The 18,731-nt window shown below is 43.2% G+C and overlaps 1 protein-coding gene and 1 long non-coding RNA gene across 2 annotated transcripts; one reads left to right on the top strand and one right to left on the bottom strand.

Moving 5' to 3' along the window:
* Window positions 1–988: 988 nt before the first annotated feature.
* LOC122460766 lies at window positions 989–18,495 on the bottom strand. Its single transcript, XR_006282258.1, has 2 exons — window positions 18,166–18,495; window positions 989–1,043 (listed from the first exon to the last, which is right to left on the bottom strand). It is a non-coding gene; the product is annotated as an uncharacterized LOC122460766 (long non-coding RNA).
* On the top strand, window positions 2,132–3,644 carry LOC119857175 (olfactory receptor 5W2-like). The gene has a single exon (XM_038405717.2). The coding sequence runs from the start codon at window positions 2,320–2,322 to the stop codon at window positions 3,256–3,258; it is 939 nt and encodes a 312-aa protein (XP_038261645.1). The 5' UTR covers window positions 2,132–2,319; the 3' UTR covers window positions 3,259–3,644.
* Window positions 18,496–18,731: the final 236 nt, after the last annotated feature.

The following is an 18,731-nucleotide window of genomic DNA, read 5'->3' on the forward strand; positions in this document are numbered from 1 at the left end:
CCCATAGTATTCTTGCCAGCAAGTTAAGGAAGTATGGGCTGGATGAATGGACTACATGGTGGATAGAAAGTTGGCTAGATCGTCGGGCTCAACGGGTAGTGATCAATGGCTCCATGTCTAGCTGGCAGCCAGTATCAAGTGGCGTGCCCCAAGGGTCAGTCCTCGGGCCGGTTTTGTTATGTATCTTCATAAATGATCTGGAGGATGGTGTGGATTGCACCCTCTGCAAGTTTGCGGATGACACTAAACTGGGAGGAGAGGTAGAGACGCTGGAGGGTAGGGATAGGATACAGAGGGACCTAGACAAATTAGAGGATTGGGCCAAAAGAAATCTGATGAGGTTCAACAAGGACAAGTGCAGAGTCCTGCACTTAGGACGGAAGAATCCCATGCACCGCTACAGACTAGTGACCGAATGGCTAGGCAGCAGTTCTGCAGAAAAGGACCTAGGGGTTACAGTGGACAAGAAGCTGGATATGAGTCAATAGTGTGCCTTTGTTGCCAAGAAGGCCAGTGGCATTTTGGGATGTATAAGTAGGGGCACTCCTTCCTTAGAAGTTTTTAAGGTCAGGCTTGAGAAAGCCCTGGCTGGGATGATTTAGTTGGGGATTGGTCCTGCTTTGAGCAGGGGGTTGGACTAGATGACCTCCTGAGGTCCCTTCCAACCATGATATTTTATGATTCTATGATTCTACTTTGGGGAGTAACCTAACAATTGAAGGACATAAGATACCATGGTGATTGTCATGCCATAAATAGCTAGATAATCTGGAGTACTCTTACATGTTTTACAGATTTTACATTCCACCTACTGGGGCCAGGACAATGAGGTTAGTCTGAAACCAGGAATAACTGAGAAGATATGAGCTACAGTGGCAAACAATTAGTAAATTTTACCTGTATCTAACTTTCTGATCCTTTGATTCCAAATTTCTTGCTAAGGCTGGTTGAAAATTTTTCTTGAGAAGTTTTTTTAAAAGGAAATTGGATTTTCCATTTAACTATTTTTTCCAAGAAATTATCTTTTCCCTGGAAATTATAAGCTTTCCATCAAAATACCAAACTCCCCTCCTCCCTTAACCATGGCTGTGAGACTCTGGTGGTGTTCCAGGGCAGTTCAGCAAGAGGAGAGACCATCATGCATCATGGGGCATGCAGTCTAGCCTGGGAGCCTGGCCCATGGAAGAGATTGGTGGTGCATAGTATCTGAGACACTCCCATGGTATTTCTGAGCTGAAATGTTAAGTTTTTATCCAAAAGCTTTTGGTCTCGACAAAAAAAAAAACCCATTATGTGTGGATCAGCTGTACACAGTAACCAGCTTGCACTGAAAAAAGCAGGATGAAATATACCCCTAACCTCATACTCTGTACCTCTGGTAGAAATTGCATCATTTAATAACACAGTAAAAAAGAGTAGGTCAAATTAATCCCCAGGGCACCAATTAAATGAGGGTAGATTTGGTTCACTGAATGCATTAATTAGGTGTTATATCTCTCTGACCTCAGGTATTTCCAGTTCCTTCAGGAATCATGTGCCATAGATCACACATCTTAGTATAAAACTTCCCAAATGTCCCAAAGAGGCAGTTTCTGTTGATGAGGAAACATGAAACATCTCTCTCTCTCTTCTCAGCAGGTACGTGCTATTGTCCTGAATTACAGTCACACACACAGACACAGACACCATGGGGATCAGCAGGTATTGAAATCCAGACCTCTAGCACTAAAAGCCTCAACCCCAACTCCTACTCCTTCAGCTAAAGGAGCGACCTGCTGGGTAGGAAAAAAGTAGGCAATTACCTAGTCAGTGAAGCCAGGGCTTCCCAAGATGTCTCTGGGTTTTCATACAGGCTCTAGGAAATGCCAAAAAGCTAAATTAGCACAGTGAGCAACTTTACTCCAAACGGACATGCCAAGCCACAGAGCTCCCCTGCCCAAAGAGGGTGGAAAGATTGACACTCCTTTACTCTCACCCCTTCTTTAGCTAAAGAATAATCCTTTCATACTGATTCTCTCCCAGCAGAGTCACAAGTCACTGTTTTCTGTTTGGAGTAGTGAACAGGAGTGTTTGTGTGGGGGGCATGAAAACCAGCCTGTCATTGTATTTGCACAGCGTGTACATTTTATCGAACACCTGGAATGACCAGCTGTGAACATCTAGCTCTGTGGACTAAGCCCTTCCCTGAATGGGTACTGATGTCCATTGAGAAACTGATCTCCATTTATCTTCACTTACTTCATTACAGAGAAGGGGCAGGTTTTCTGCACCATCCACCTACCCACATCTCTGTAGCTGCCTGATCACTGTTCAGAGGAGATGGAAGAGGGAAATCACTCGGAGGTGACTGAGTTCATTCTCTCAGGACTGACAGATCATCCGGAGCTGCAGGTCCCCCTGTTTGGGGTGTTCCTACTGATTTATGGTGTTACTCTGGTGGGTAATGGGGGGATGATCTTGTTAATCACAATTGATCCCCGACTCCAAACCCCCATGTACTTTTTCCTCAGGAATTTGTCTTTCTGTGACCTCTGCATTTCCTTGATAATTTCCCCTCCGATGCTGCTGAATTTCTACGCTGAGAGGAAAAGCATTTCTTTCACTGCCTGCGCTGTGCAAATGCATCTCTCTTTCTTTTTCGAAGATGTTGAGTGCCTCTTGCTGGTTGTGATGGCGTATGACCGTTATGTGGCCATCTGTAACCCGCTGCTCTATACGGTCACCATGTCCAGGCAGCTTTGTAAACAGCTGGTGGCTGGTGTGTACGCTCTAGGGGTGGTGGATTCAATCATATACATGTGTTGTACATTTCGGCTGTCATTCTGCAGCTCCAACATCATCAATCATTTCTTCTGTGACTTCCTCCCACTGTTGGCAATCTCCTGTTCTGACACCCACATGAATGAGATTGTGATGTTTGCTTTCATGAGCTGCATTAGAGTGAGCAGCTTTGTGACTATCCTCCTCTCCTATGTCTATATTATCTTCACCATCCTGCAGATCCACTCTGCCGAGGGCTGGTACAAAGCCTTCTCCACCTGCAGTTTCCACTTGACCTCAGTCGTCCTGTATTTTGGCATCCTCTTCTTCATGTATTTATGTCCCACCTCCAGCTATTCCATGGACAGGTTCAAAGTGGCCTCAGTGTTTTACACGCTGGTGATCCCCATGTTGAACCCCCTCACCTACAGCCTGAGGAACACGGAGGTGAAGGATGCCCTGAGGAAAGCAATGAATAAACTTCTAACCAGTTCTTGAATCTATTTAACTCTTTATCGGTTGAGTGGTGGGGAGTGGAAACAGGTGAATTCAATTCCCAGCCCATTACAAAGTAATTTTTCAGAGCCCGTGGGAGTATTGTTCTTTACTGTATTGTTATTATGATTAAGTTTTTTTGTATTCCTACAAGATCTTCAGGCCCCAGCTGAGATCAGTGGACAAAACATGGGAAGCATCACAGGGCCAGAGAGAGAGAATGATTTTATAAGCTGGTGGCTAGGGGCATCCACCTTGAGGGTGAAATGTTCAATTTCATGTCTCAGGACATCGGGTGGCAGTTCCAAAGTGGTTTCTGTGACCCAAGCTGTTACACAGAATTTAGGAATAAAATTAGGAATAAAACTGCAAAAGAGTGTGTGTGTGTGTGTGTGTGTGTGTGTGTGTGTGTGGGCAGAGGGCGGGGGGGGGGGAGGATAGCACAAGAACCCATGGAAGGATGGTTTAGGTTGGACATTAGGAAAAGCATCCCAACAGTGAGGGTGGCTATGCACTGGAATAATTTGCATAGGAAGTTTGTGGATCTCCACTATTGGAGATTTTTAAGAGCAGGCCCGAGAAACACCTGTCAGGGATGGTCTAGATAATATTCAGTTGTGCTGTGAGTGCAGGGGAGTGAATAGATGACCTCTCGAGGTCCCTTCCAGTCCTATGATTCTATGAAACCACTAGAAGCCCTGTATTTGGAGAAGGGGGGACGCCAGCCAGAGTACTGCGCAGGGCAAGGGACACACATCTGCCAACACTTGATATTCAGCTTTACTGTAACCCCCGCTACACACAACACACACAGTGCCAACTGCATACCAAACACACACACACACACACACACACACACACACAGCCTGACATTGGGCTCAATCAGCTGGGAGAGCTGGAATATTTTCAACTTGCCTGAACAAAAAGTACAGAAGGTGATTCTGCTGCCCTCGCAGGGAGATAGGACTAGATTTCCCAACTGGTCTTTTCCATCAGCTGCTTTTTGAAGGCCTGGTTAGGCCTAAAAAAATAGATCGACAGAGCTCTGTCGCACAGGGCGTGGAAATTTTTCATACCCTGTGCAAGGCAGTTAGTTTGTGCTGACCCTAAGTGTCATTTTTCCATTGACCTAGCTATTGCTTCTCAGAGACATGGATTAACTACATCGAAGGAAAAACCCTTCCATCAACGTGGAAAGCATCTACACTATGCCGTATCTGCACATGGTAGCTGAGTCAATGTAATGGCTTTAGTATAGACATTCCCTGACTTGATGGGGGGTTTTTCCCTCTTCCCATTAAAGCGATTTTCTCTCTTTTCCATCATTCTTCTCCCTCCCTTGTAAAGCTCTTTCCTTCTTTTGATGGGTAAATATATTCAAAATTTTCTCTCAATCTCTCCTTTCAAAGTTGTTCTACTGTGGATAACTAAATAAATAACCATTAAACAGCTTTATACAGAGTAACATGGATTTATTTGGGGTTTAGATCCCTTTGGGAGCTGGGTGTCTGCGTGCTGGAGACAGGTATTCTGCTAAGCTGGTTTCAGCCTAGATCTGCAGTTTTGGGGTTTAACCCGGACCCATGGTCTGTCTTGCAGCTGGCTAGCATGTCTGTCTCATCAAGGCAGGGTTCTGGAGGCCCAGGCTGGCAGGGAAAACAGCACATCTGATTACAGGAGGGAGGGAGCGGGTGGCATACTTGGAGATCCGATGTTGCAGCAGCTGCAGAGCTGCTGCAGAGATCTTCAGTGGTAACCACCAGTGACCAACACATGACGTCAAATACAGTCACCTCAGTTTCGTATTATATTCAAAAGGCCTCACTGGAGAGTCAGCTTCAGAGACCAGGTGATTCTCTGGCCCTCTGTGTTCCATTTGCACAAGGAAAGACACAACAACAATATGAATTGCATGTGCTGTGCACACCTCTTTTCCTGGGAGCAAAGATGCTCCAGGGAGCAAACCTCAAAGTCATCCCAGGAAGCAGCTCCAGAGTATTAAGGGTTAAAGTTGGTGTGTTTAGCAAACAGGGAAAGATTCAACCTCTTGATATTACGTTCTGATTTTAGGGTTCTGAGCAGGTACTGCTTCCATCCTCACTCATTGTAAGTGAAGGGAGGGAAAACAAAGAGGCACCACCACATGATGGGCAAACAAGTCAGTTTCAGAGCATTTTGGCCTTTAATTGAAATGACATTCATGGGAGGGGAAGGAAGGAGACTATCCTGAGAGGAGTAATTTCAACTTTTCTGAACATATTTACCTTTCAAAAGAAGGAAAGAGCTTTACCAAGGGAGGAAAAAGAATGATGGAAAAGGAGAGAAAAATCGCTTGAATAGGAAGGGGGAAACTCCCTCATCAATTCAGGGAATGTCTATACTAAGACCAATACATTGACTCAGCTATAGTGTGCAGCATCGCCATAGTGCAGATGCTTTCCACATTGTTGGAAGGGTTTTTCCATCATTGTAGTTAATCCATGTGTCCGAGAGGCAGTAGCTCAGTCAATGGAAGAATGACACTGAGGATCAGTACAAGCTAACTGCCTCGCACAGGGTGTGAAAAATTTCCCCGCCCTGTGCGACGGGTCTCGGTTAATCTAATTTTTAAGCATAAACCAGGCCTCAGAGAAGCTGCCGATCAAAGAGAACAGTTGGGAAATCTAGTCCTATCTCCCTGACAGGTGGTCTTAGAAAATCTCCAATGGTTTAGATTCCACAATCTTCCCTGGCAAGTTATTCCAGTGCTTAGCCACCCTCACTGTTGGGATGTTTTTCCTAATGTCCAAACTAAACCGTCCTTGCTGCAATTGAAGTCCATCGGTTCTTGTCCTATCCTTCCCCTACTCCCACTACATTGTTTTGCAATTTTATTCTTAAACTCTGTGTGGCAGGTTGCACCTTTGGGACTGCCACCTGATGTGTCTAGACTACCTCTGAGCCTGTTTCCCCTGCCAGCTTGGGACTTCAGTACTTTAACTTGTTTGAGCCAGGCACAATTGCCTGCTGCAAACACAGATCCAAGTCTCAACCACGTCCCACACAAGCTGCAGGCTTAACTGAAAGCAGCTTAAGAAGTGCTCCTGTGTCCAGCACTCAGATGTCCAGCTCCAATGGGGTCCAAACACCAATAAATCCATTTCACTCTCTATAACGTTTATACAGGGTAAACTCATAAATTGTTCACCCTCTATAACACTGATACAGAGATATGTACAGCTGTTTGTCCTCTCCCCTCCCCCATGGGTATTAATACATACTCTGGTTTACTTAATTAGTAAAAAGTGATTTTATTAAATACAAAAGTAGGATTTAGTGGTTCCAAGTAATAACAGATAGAACAAAGTAAATTACCATGCAAAATAAAACAAAATACACAAGTCTAAGCCTAATACAGTAAAAACTAAATGCAGGTAAATCTCACCCTCTGAGATGTTCCAATAAGTCTATTTTACAGACTAGACTTCCTCCTAGTCTGGGTCCAGCAATCACTCACACCCTTGTAGTTACTGTCCTTTGTTCCAGTTTCTTTCAGACATCTCCTCGGGGTGGAGGGCCTATCTTTGTGCCAGCTGAAGACAAAGGAGGGGTTTCCTCAGGGGCTTATATAGTTTCTCTCTTGTGGGTGGAAAACCCCTTCCCCTCTCCTATGGAGAATCCAGCTCCAAAATGGAGTTTTGGAGTAACATAGGCAATCACATGTCCATGCGTGACTCAGTTTCTTACAGGACAATGCCACATTCCAGGATAGCTCAGATGTGGATTGGCATCTCTCAAAGTTCATTGTTAGCTTAAGTATTTCTTGACTGGGCACTTATGGAGAATAGTCTTTTCTCAAGAAGCTGACCAACCGCTTCATTGAGGCTACCTAAAATCAAACAAGTATTAATATTCATAACTTCGAATAGAAAACTGATACATGCATACAAATACTATGAATATATCCAGTAGATCATAACCTTTGCAGAGATATGTTACATGGCATATCTGCATAAAACATATTCCAGTTATGTCATATTTACAACTCATAAACTAGAAAGCATATGGGGTGTGTCATAAATATAAAGGGAAGGGTAAACACCTTTAAAATCCCTCCTGGCCAGAGAAGAAATCCTTTCACCTGTAAGGGTTAAGAAGCTAGGATAACCTCGCTGACACCTGACCACAATGACCAATGAGGAGACAAGATACTTTCAAAGCTGGAGGGAGGGAGAAACAAAGGGTCTGTCTGTCTGTGTGATGCTTTTGCCGGGGACAGAACAGGAATGGAGTCTTAGAACTTAGTAAGTATCTAGCTAGAGATGCGTTAGATTATGATTTCTTTAATGGCTGAGAAATTAGACTTTGCTGAATAGAATGAATATTCTTGTCTTGTGTCTTTCTTGTAACTTAAGGTTTTGCCTAGAGGGATTCTCTAGTTTTGAATTTAATTACCCTATAAGGTATTTACCATCCTGATTTTACAGAGGTGATTCTTTTTACCTTTTCTTATATTAAAATTCTTCTTGTAAGAAATTGAATGTTTTTTTCATTGTTCTTAGATCCAAGGGTTTGGGTCTGTGGTGACCTATGCAAATTGGTGAGGATTTTTATTAAGCCTTCCCCAGGCAGGGGATGCAAGGTTTTGATGAGGATTTTGGGGGAAAGAGCGTTTCCAAATAACTCTTCTCAAAAATAAACCCAGATGTTTGGTGGTGGCAGTGGAAGTGCAAGGTCAAAAGGTATAATAGTTTGTACCCTGGGAAGTTTTAACCCTAAGCTGGTAAAAGTAAGCTTAGGAGGTTTTCATGCAGGTCCCCACATCTGTACCCTAGAGTTCAGAGTGGGGAAGGAACCTTGACAGGGTGCAACATCACACTCTGTTGCATGGACTATAACTTACAGGAAATATTAAACTAACAACAGAATTGGGAAGAAGCTGGCCTGCTCGGAGATATTTTGTAGTACCATCTGTAGAGATGCTGCAGAGATCTTGAGTGTTAACCACCAGTTTGGGGAATGTTCTCCTTTTTGCAGCCTGCCCTGACCTTTGCATTTTCAGTGAGGACTTCCCCAGGCACCTCCAGGTCACAGGAGGCACAGGAAGGTAGGAGGAGTAGTTGTAGTTCCTAGAGGAGTAGGGACATAGTGTTTCCTCGGCACAGCCCTGGAGTGACATACTTGGGAGTTTCTGAATACAGAGATTGCTGGCTGATGGATGTTTCTACTGGTGTTCAGGGAACCAGGATTTCGCGTCCATTCTTTTTAACCCCTCTCCCACAGATTATACAAAAGAATGTAGCTGACTTGGATCATCAATTTTTCCTCCTAATACAATCAACCCTGCAATGCCTCACAGGTTGGCACCACTTTGGAGAAGCAGGCGCCAACATGCCCTGGAGCACTGATAATACCAGCCAAGCCTGCACACCCATGCAGGATAATTTCTGCTACCATAGTGAAGAAGGGAAGAGTCATCACTGCACCTGCTATGTGTCTCTTTGGGGGTAGGTGATGACCACAATGGCCTTGTACATCTGCAGCCATGGATCAGTGTATGGGCCCATCCCTGTGGTGACCTCACCCTTTCATGTCAATCAAACTACTGTCAGTCAGCACCACATCTTTGGTGTTACTGGAATTTCCAAGGTTGTGACATACCAGGGTCAAACCCAGACTAATCAGCAGCTGTGGCACACCTGCCTGCAACCTTGCAATGCCTTGCTGAAGTGGCTTTCACCGGGGCCACTCACAAACAATCGTCTAGCATGCAAATCGCACCCTGAGCATGTGTGTGCAACTGCAGCCTGGGCAGGAATAGTTGGATGACACTCAGGCTCTCACCTCCATTGGTTATACTGCAGATTGACCCCAACACACCCCCCCTCTTCTATTTCCCTCCAGAAATGTATGTCCTGTGCTGCCCAATCCTCTCCTGGAAAATACAAGTTATATTGTCAATTATTTCTTTAATATCACAAACATGCATGCAACTTAACTTCTCAGACACTTCTATTTAAACACACTGGATTAGATAAAACAATAAAATAAATTATGTTGACTACAAAAATAAATTTAAGTGAGTGCAAAGAAGGTGGCATAGAAGTCAGACATCGTTACAAGAAAAATAAAGCTAGAATGCAACTTCTGCCTATGTTAACAAATGATGTGAAATTCAATGCTAAACTTTCCTCACCACATGCTTTCAGCAGTCTTATTGACCTAACATCTTCAGTCATGATCCATCCCCCAGTCCAGTGGCTGCTTCCTTTAGCCCTTCAGATGCAGTGAATCAATGGGCAGAGACACAGAGAGAGAGAGTGCACAGCACCTTGGGATGTCTCCACCTTCTTTTTAGAATCCTATTCCTCCTTTGAGAAAGATTTCCACCTGGTTACCAGAAGACAAAATGTGTATGTAGAAGGATGTTCCCTGCTGCTTTTTCCTCACCTTTTTTGGGCTTCCTTTGTTTCCCTTCCTGCTTGGTGACTCTGGTTACTGTTGTGAAGGACAATCTAGGAGTCCTAAACTAAGAGGCCTAAACCTTTGGTCAAATTAACTGTGTATATGAAGCATAAAAAGAGAGTGAGGAAAATTCCAAAATTGCAACAGAACAGCTTAAGAAATGTAACCATAACCACTAAAAGTTAAAAAAAATAAGTTAACCGCAAAGAAAACACATGTCAATAACAGGAAAAGCTTGTTTCGCTAAACTCCAAGTAAGGCAAAGCTACAGTTAAAGCTTGCATTATATGCCAAATAAGGAAAATTCTGTTGAAGTAAGTGGGTTTGACAAATTGTGGTTTTCAGCAATATAAGCTCCTGTATTTCTGTTTATGCCAGAGCAGCTCTGGCTGACTCTCCCTCTATGTGCATGCTTGAATAAAGGAGCCTCAGATTTGTTCTGGTCCAAACACTGTGCATGGTTAATTTTCCACCACGATCTTGGTGCCGTGACTCGGATAGACAGCTGACCCCCAAAACCAGAGGGCCGCGAGCAGTTCCACGCCAGATCCAGGGCCTATCTGAAAGGTAAGAGACCTTTTGAAATCTCTATTGTGGGTTTCTGGTGGAGGACTGCCCGTAGGCTCTCGGTTGGGGTGAGTTGCATGCTCTATTTGGATTTTTGCTGCCAGACATGCCTGACGCCCTTGGGATGGGTTAGAGTCCCATCTAGGTTTGATTTCCCCGGGAAGAGCCACTGAGTTTGGCTGGGCTGGTCATGGATAGACTTGGGCAGGTCATGAAGAGACTTGGTTTCATGTGCCAATGTGAAAGTGAAGATCAGTAGACAGGTGTGAGTGTGAGTCACAGGAAGACGCCCAGAGCACTCTACGAAGCCATGGGCTCATGACTGGCAAGGGGCCTATCTGGGTCTAGGAGTGTGTGATCCCATCCCTTCCATCCTCTGATGGTCTGTTTCCGTAGCTTCTTTCCTCCCCTGTCTCTGGTTCCCGCCTGAAGGCGGTTTGAAAAGCCACTGACTGGTCTGATCACCTCGCCCAAAGAGACAGAGTATGCGGCACTGGCCGACGCTCTTTGCTGAAGGGGGGCTGTAAGACAGTCGTGGAGGCCCGAAACAAACCTTCCCTGTGTGAGTGGGATGAGTGAAGGATCTGTAGGGATTCTGGGAGCCAGGGAGTCCAAGAGGGATTCCTGCACTCATCAGCTAAAATGGGGGCCAGTGAGTCAAAATGGATCAACATCCTGCCAAAAGGAACACACTAGTTCACTTGCAAGTTTCTGGAAAAATTGGAATTGGTATACCAGCATAGGGATAATTTAAAGTTAGAGGGAGTGTTTTGACCTTGACAAGGTTGTGCACCTCAGAAGTGCACTTCTGGCCAATGTCAGTGTGAGGCATATTTCTATTGGCATGAAGAAACAGAAGAAAAAAAACCAAACAAAAACTCCGCCGTGAATCACAAATGAGGAGTCACAAGGACTCCCAGGAATAATTTACAACACAATTAAAAGAGATAAAAAGAAAATTGGCAAGGAATTTAAATCCAACTAAGCCCACAAGAAATATTAAGTAACACAAGCTCCTTATTTTCACCCCTCAGACAGTGTCTCCCTGTACCAAGGAAATGTTCTCCTTGCACCAATTCCCGGGCTTTGGTGTTTCAGGTCATGAGATCTCGGTGTCTGCACATGCACCTTGGTCTCCTATGGAACTGTATAATTTACTTAAAAAATTTCCAAAAATAAGAGAGGACCCTGTTCAATTCAAAGAGGAATTGCAAATTGTTATAAACTGTTATAACCCTACATGGGCAAATTTAAAGCAGCTACGAGGCATCATGCCTAGGGAAACACTGAGTCACCTTTGTGAAGAAGCTCATTGGCCCAAGCAAAATCCAGGCCATGACCAGGAAAAGTTAATAAAATCCAGTAGAAGCTGTTAGATAAAATTCTCACAGTCTGCCCAAAGAAAGCCGACTGGAGAAAAAAATAGCATCTGTAAACTAAGTAAAAGTAAGAATTTGAATAAAACCCAACTACTCTCACCGCCACATTAAAACTATGTTAATGACCTTCCCTCTCCAGAACATACAGGGACCCCATAATAGCTGCCCATTGCGGGGGGAGAAGAGGAAGGCCAAACCAAGTCCCCACCATCCACCTCCCCTAGGGACCCAGTGATGGCGCATGTTACTGTTGCAAGCAAATGGGCCACTGGATACAGTAAATGTTCCTACTGCCCTGGTTGATCCAGAAGTGGTAGGGGTGGACAATACTCTTATTCCCCACTCCTTCTCTTCACCTCTGTCCGTTTCTATCGGTCCTTTGTTTGACTGTCATGCTTTCCTCCTAAGCCCTTGTTCACCTGCTAACCTTTTGGGAAAAGACTTGCTGTGTAAATTAAATTGTATAATCTGCTGTACCCCAAATGGTGTGTATCTGGACGTGCCTGATCCCGCTCACAATGAGGTCCTGGCAGTTTACAGGAGAAGACCGATCCCAACCCTTCCTCGTTGCAACAGAAACTGCTGGCTAAGGTCTCTCCCTCCTTGTAAGCCTTGTGAGCCAATCATGCCAATCAGGTTGGGTGCACTTGGTCTGCCCAACTCGTTAAGATTTGCCTAAACCCAGCAAGACCCTTTCCCAAGGTGCAGCAGTACCCTCTATCAAAACAGTCCAAGGAAAAATCCAACCTGTTCTTACCTCCTGCATTCAGCAAGGAGTCATTATTCCTATGGTCAGTGAGTGTAACTCCCCCATTTTACCATGCTGTTAATACTGCTGTACTCCCTAACTTTCCCGTTGACCTTAGCCCTCCTACTATCCTTTCCTACAAAGCACCGGTGCTGAGGGGTTGTTACCACCTCAAATGAGGGGAAGGTTGTATTAAGTCCGGACATAAAGAATTAAGGTTATTGTTAAATAAGATGCATATAGATATGAGAAATAAATGTGTGTATAAATAAATAAAAGGGGGGTTAGTCAAAAAGCCCACCATCCTTGCTAAATTGGTAGTGAAACAATGCCTGTGTCCATGGAAAGAAATAATGCAACAAGAAAAAAAAGAAAAAGGATCAGGCCCAGACAAGCAGGCAACCACAGTAGAGGAAGTTAAAAGAAAGAAAGTGAGAGCTTAACCTATAGTTACAGGAGGAAATTAAGTAGTGAAACTTTGTACGAATGTTAAAAGAAGGTGTTATAAAAAGAAAATTCCTGGTTTCTTTGCAGCCATTCCTTTGAACAAAGGGCACATTTCTCTTGAAGAACTTCTGTAAATAATCCAAGCAAAAGGTTATTTAAGTGAAATCATTTAACTATGAACAAGTTAGGCAAATTAGCTAAAAACCACTCCTGGTGTGTACAATCTTTGTTTTATAAGTTTAAGATATCTTGGTGTTGTTTTAAAATTGTAAAACCAAAAATACTTTTGCCAGACTAGAGAAACTAGTGTTGTTTAATTTTAGTATTTAGCATTTAATCCTTAAGGTGACTTAATGTTTTACAAGATTTAAAATGTTTTTAAATAAAGACCAAAGTTGTGGTTGCAGCAGACAGTCAAAGCCAGAAACATGGAAAAAGATTTTAAATCTGTTTTGGTAGCCTGCCTATAAAACAAATACAGGAAAATATGGGGAGTAATTCCTCAGTTTTGCCTGCAATCAGCAAGGGTATTTGTAAAAAAAGAATATTTTAAGCAATACTGCCCACAGTGTGTAATCTGCTGGCAACATAGTGTTGGTAAAGCTGTCAAGGTTAGGCAGGCAGCACATCCCCCTTCCTGGGGACCTTTTGTAAATATTCAAATTGATTTTATTTAAATGTCTATATGTTGTAATTATGTTAGTTTTAGTTCATGTATTTTCCAACTGGGTTGAGGCCTTTCCCTGTAAAAAGGCAGAGTCTAAAACTGTTGTAAAACTTTATTTAACAATTTTGTACCACAATTTGGCATACCTGTGAGTAGCAACAGTGATAGTGGACCTAATGTTATTGAACGAATTATAACAAGTTATGTGTAGCTTTACACATCCAACACAATCTCCACTGCCCCCACCACCCGCAGTCTGCTGGGACAGTAAAACGTCAAAATGGGATTCTGAAAAAAAACTGTTCAAGATCTGTTGTTAAAACAAATTTAAAGTGGCCAAATGCCCTTTAGCATTAATGAATATGAGGGCCACTCCCAATCGAAAGACTGGACTCAGCCCTCATGAAATTCTAACAGGGGATTCGATGTGACTACTGGCTGTGCCCCCACTGGCTCTGGCTCAGATGGACAGTCATTTAATGGATGACATAATGCTTAATTATTGTCAGGCACTAACAAAATGTGTTAGGTCTGTTTATATAAGCAGCCTTGCCACTCACTGAAACCAGGAGTTTCCAGGATCTATGTAGAGGTCCATCAGCAAGGAACTGCCCTGGCCCCATGCTGAAAGACCCTTATCAAGTCCTGTTAATAATCAACACCTCTGTGAAGTGCCAAGAATTGACTACCTGCCCACATTTCTCACTGTAATGGCTCTCCAACTGATGATCAGTCTATCTTTTCTTCTGGCGTTGTTGCTCCTTCTGGACAGCAGGAGTGAAGGACAAGGTGAAAAGCTGGTCACTTCTCCCTTATCCACTGACAAAACTACTGTGCCTTTGGACTTTGCTCGAGAACCAAACCATCACAGGGTGATGTGCTAGTAACCTCTCCCCTGCATAATGCTAAAGCACGGCTGTTCCAAGAAAGAAGAAGGAACACTCGCTCTGCTGAAACCACCAAAGTCCAGGGATTCCTGACTACAAAGACATTGAGAATTGGCCCTGGTGGAAAAGACAAAGTATTGTTTACTGGCAAGGAGGGAGTTGTGGACACTTTGCTTGGGAATGTGGCACTACTTGGTATTTGTGGTTTCTCCTGGGGGCTTGCAACGTTGGGCAAGTACCCTGGGGATGTACTGTCCTCCCTAATTGGCTCCCAGACAATGGATATCCAAACACCTTGTTACCACAACCATTAACCCCACCACCCCTTCCTCCATTAACCTCACCACCTCCCCCACAACCTACCCAAATATAGGCGATACCCTATATTCAAATAAAACCCAATGGACAAAACCTTTGCATTTCAATGATTTATGGAAATTTTTCTCAGAGAAATTTTTTTAAGATTCAGGACCGTTCATATGAGTGAATGATTGAGTGGAGAACCGATGGGATGGTGTAAATAGAAATATATGATATCACTGCAACTGAGCCCCAAAACTCAGAAATTAAAATAAAGGGGGCCCATAGTGGGACAAAGATGATGGCCATTCCTGGAGTTTGTAGCATAATAGATAAAAAACGGCCCTTACTGTTATTTAATCACCCAACTGGTAAATAATCAAACAAATACCCAAAAAGTTTGTTCTGCTGCTGAAAAAATTACCGGTACTGAAAATGTCCAAGTAACTGACCATTGGCCTGTGCCCTATTGTAATATACCCCTTCCTAGGCCATTGATGTGATGTCTCTCAGCCTTTTTGGGAAGGTGTTTAGCCAACAGATGTGGTCTAATACTTCACAAGGGAGAGATGTGTCAGTGTGTTGGGATACCGATGGACTGTAATACATGCTATACTAGGGACTATAAAATTTACACCACCCTTATCTACTTTTCAGATTACCTCTATATATCCTAATGGTTTAAAAGGAGGTGCCATTCGGTTGGTACAGCAACACACCTGGATTTCCGCTAGAAAGAAAAGGGACTTGGTTGAACACCTATGGGATGGTGCAAATCGTGTAGCTGCAATCTGGAATATCCATAAAGATCAGCAACATGAGGAAAAACTGGGACAGCTGGAAAAAGCCAGGGGCCTTATTACTGGAGCACAGCTAGCCCAGGTTCAGGCTGGTGTTAGTGAATTATACGTTATATCCACCCTTAGTTCAATGACCCAAAAGCTGTTAACAGAAATGGTACTAGGTATCACCATTCTGAAAAGCCATTGCAGTGGGATCTGGCTTGTTCGGAGGTTCAGAATTTTCTGAATGACCAGTTTAAGGCCATTCAAAAGGATCTTGAACATCCGGCATGGCCTACTGCCCTTACAAATACCCCAGGATTCCATGTAATCTGTGGCTGTGGAGACACACTTGGAAATTTTCTGAATGGAGATGCAGATGTTCACAGTGCTCCTTCCAAGCGTATGGGCTGATCAGAGGGTTATAGGCTCCCACCCACTGAATCCTGCTGGGTCCGTGGGGAGGATGCATGTGGGATTGGATAATTCACCGAGACATCTGGGAACTTAAACTACCTGGTATGCCCAACCAATTCATAGTCAGTGCTCCTGGAGTAATGCCCGACATTTGGGTAGGGATTGGAAGCCAATGGACACTCTGGCCGTTAGAGCTCCCTCAACTTCAGTGTGTATGTAAACTAAAACCAGGAGAGGTTGTCACTGTTCGTGACATTTGTTGGGAGGGTATGGGACATGAGATTACCCTGACAAGATGCCTACTTTTCCAAGCTAATAATAGCTGTGTGCATCTTGAAACCACCACCTTGAATGATGTACATTTTAATCTCACCACAGCTGCAGGCAATCATATCATTCATTGGCCTGCGGCTAAAACTCTACAATTAACCCTTAGGTTCCAGATACCCTTTAACTTGACTGCTTTAGTACCTGACCCATTCCAAAATTTGCTTTCAATACTACCAGAGGTTCAGAAAATTTCCAAATTACAGGGACAAATTCACATGCTCCAAAATATATATCAAGCCGAAAAGAATGCCTTTAATACTGCGTATACAATGTCTACTTTGTGTACCCAGACTAATGTATTGTGTTTCATGGCTAAAGCTATACAACAATCCCAACCACATGATATTTCACCATGGAAATGCTGTTGCTTTTACCACTGTTTAGCATAGGGTTATGTTCTTGTTGCTGTAAGAAATGTATTTATCATTGCCTATCCAGCCCTAGACCTGCCAACCTCAGCGCAAGGAAGCAGGTGGCACTAATGATTGTAAATGAAATGTGTGACACAGTTTGGGCAGAAGAACAGGAGGACAAAAGGAGAAAATTAACAGGCTCATGGATATAGAAGTAAGGGACTAATTAGTGGTGCCAAAAAGGCACAAAAGGGGGGAATGTGAAGGAAACTCTAGTAGGCCTAAACTAATAGGCCTAAAACTTTGGTGAAGCTAACTGTGTATATGAAGCATAGAAAAGAGTGAGGAAAATTCCATTAAGGGGCAATTGCCACAGCACAGCTTAAGAAATGTAACCATAACCGCTAAAAGTTAAAAAAAAAAAAAACCCATTAACTGCAAAGGAAACACCAGTCAATAACAGGAAAAGCTTGTTTGCTGAACTCCAAGTCAGGCAAAGCTACTGTTAAGCTTCCACTCTGCCAAATAAGGAAAATGCTGTTGAAGGTAGTGGTTTAACAAATTGGGTTTTCAGCAATTAAGCTCCTGTATTTCTGTTTACGCCAGGGCAGCTCCAGCTGACTCTACCTGTATGTGGATGCTTGAAAAAAGGAGCCTCAGGTTTTTTCTGGTCCAAACACAATGCGTGGTTAATTTCCCACCACACTGTTAGAAACAAAATTAAGTAGAAACACATTTCTTTGTTTACAACAGAGCAGTTTGCCGATCGTTTGGAACGGGAAAATGTATAACTTGACACAGTGAAATTATAACGCCATCCTTATCAAAAATTAACATCTTTGATGACAAAAGGATATTTGAGTTAACTGTAGATGTATTTGCAGTTTACAGCTGAGCTCTGTGTGCAGATAATATCATCAAGAGGGATAGTTTTGTGAACTGCAGAATCTGTAGCATGCTGTGGTCTCCTCCTGAGCTCCTCTGGTCATCATGTGGTCTCCATCAAGCAATACCTTTCCTACTTTGGGGAGTAACCTATCAACAGAAGGACATAAGCTACTCTGGTGATTGGCATTCTATAAATAGCTAGATAATCTGGAGTGTTCTTACATGACTTACAGGTTTTACATTCCACCTACTGGGGCCAGGACAATGAGGTTACTCTGAAATCAGGAATGACTGAGAAGATATCGTCTTTACCTGCAAACAATTAAAACGTTTCACCTGTATCTAACTTTCTGTTCCTTTGATTGCAAATTTCTTGCTAAGGCTGGTTGAATATTTTACTTGAGAAGTTTTTTTTTATTTGAAATTGGATTCTCCATTTAACTATTTTTTCCAAGAAATTGTCTTTTCACTGGTTTCAGAGTAGCAGCCATGTCAGTCTGTATCCGTAAAAAGAAAAGGAGTACTTATGGCACCTTAGAGACTAACAAATTTATTGGAGGATAAGCTTTCGTGAGCTACAGCTCACTTCATTGGATGCATCGAATGAAGTGAGCTGTAGCTCAGGAAAGCTTATGCTCTAATAATTTGTTAGTCTGTAAGGTGCCTCAAGTACTCCTTGTCTTTTCACTGGAAATTATAACCTTTCCATCAAAATACCAAACTCCCCTCCTCCCTAAACCATGGCTGTGGGACTCTGGTGATCTTCCAGAGAATTTCAGCAAGAGGAGAGACCATCATGCATAATGGGGGATGTAGTCCAGCCTGGGAGACTGGCCCATGGAAGAGATTGGTGGTGTGTGGTATCAGAGGCACATCCGTGGTATTTCTGAGTCAAAATATTAAGATTTTAGCAAAAAGATTTTGGTCTCCAGAAAAAAAAACCCTTTGTGGATCAGCTCTACACAGAACCCAGCTTGCACTGAAAACAGCAGGATGAAATACCCCAAACCTCATATTCTGTAACTCTGCTAGAAATTGCATCAGTAATAATACAGTTAGAAAGAGTGGTCTAATTAATCCCAAGGGCACCAATTACACCGAGGGTTGCTTTGGTTAACTGACTGCATTAATTAGGTGTTTAGCTCTCTAAGCTCAGGTATTCCCAGTTGCTTCTGGAATCATGTCCCACAGATCACATATCTTTGTATAAAGCTTTCCGAATGCTCCAAACGTACAGTTTTTGTCTATGAGGAAACACCAACACATC

Source organism: Dermochelys coriacea, chromosome 6 (assembly GCF_009764565.3).
Source record: "Dermochelys coriacea isolate rDerCor1 chromosome 6, rDerCor1.pri.v4, whole genome shotgun sequence".
In the NCBI taxonomy this organism is placed as follows: domain Eukaryota; kingdom Metazoa; phylum Chordata; order Testudines; family Dermochelyidae; genus Dermochelys; species Dermochelys coriacea.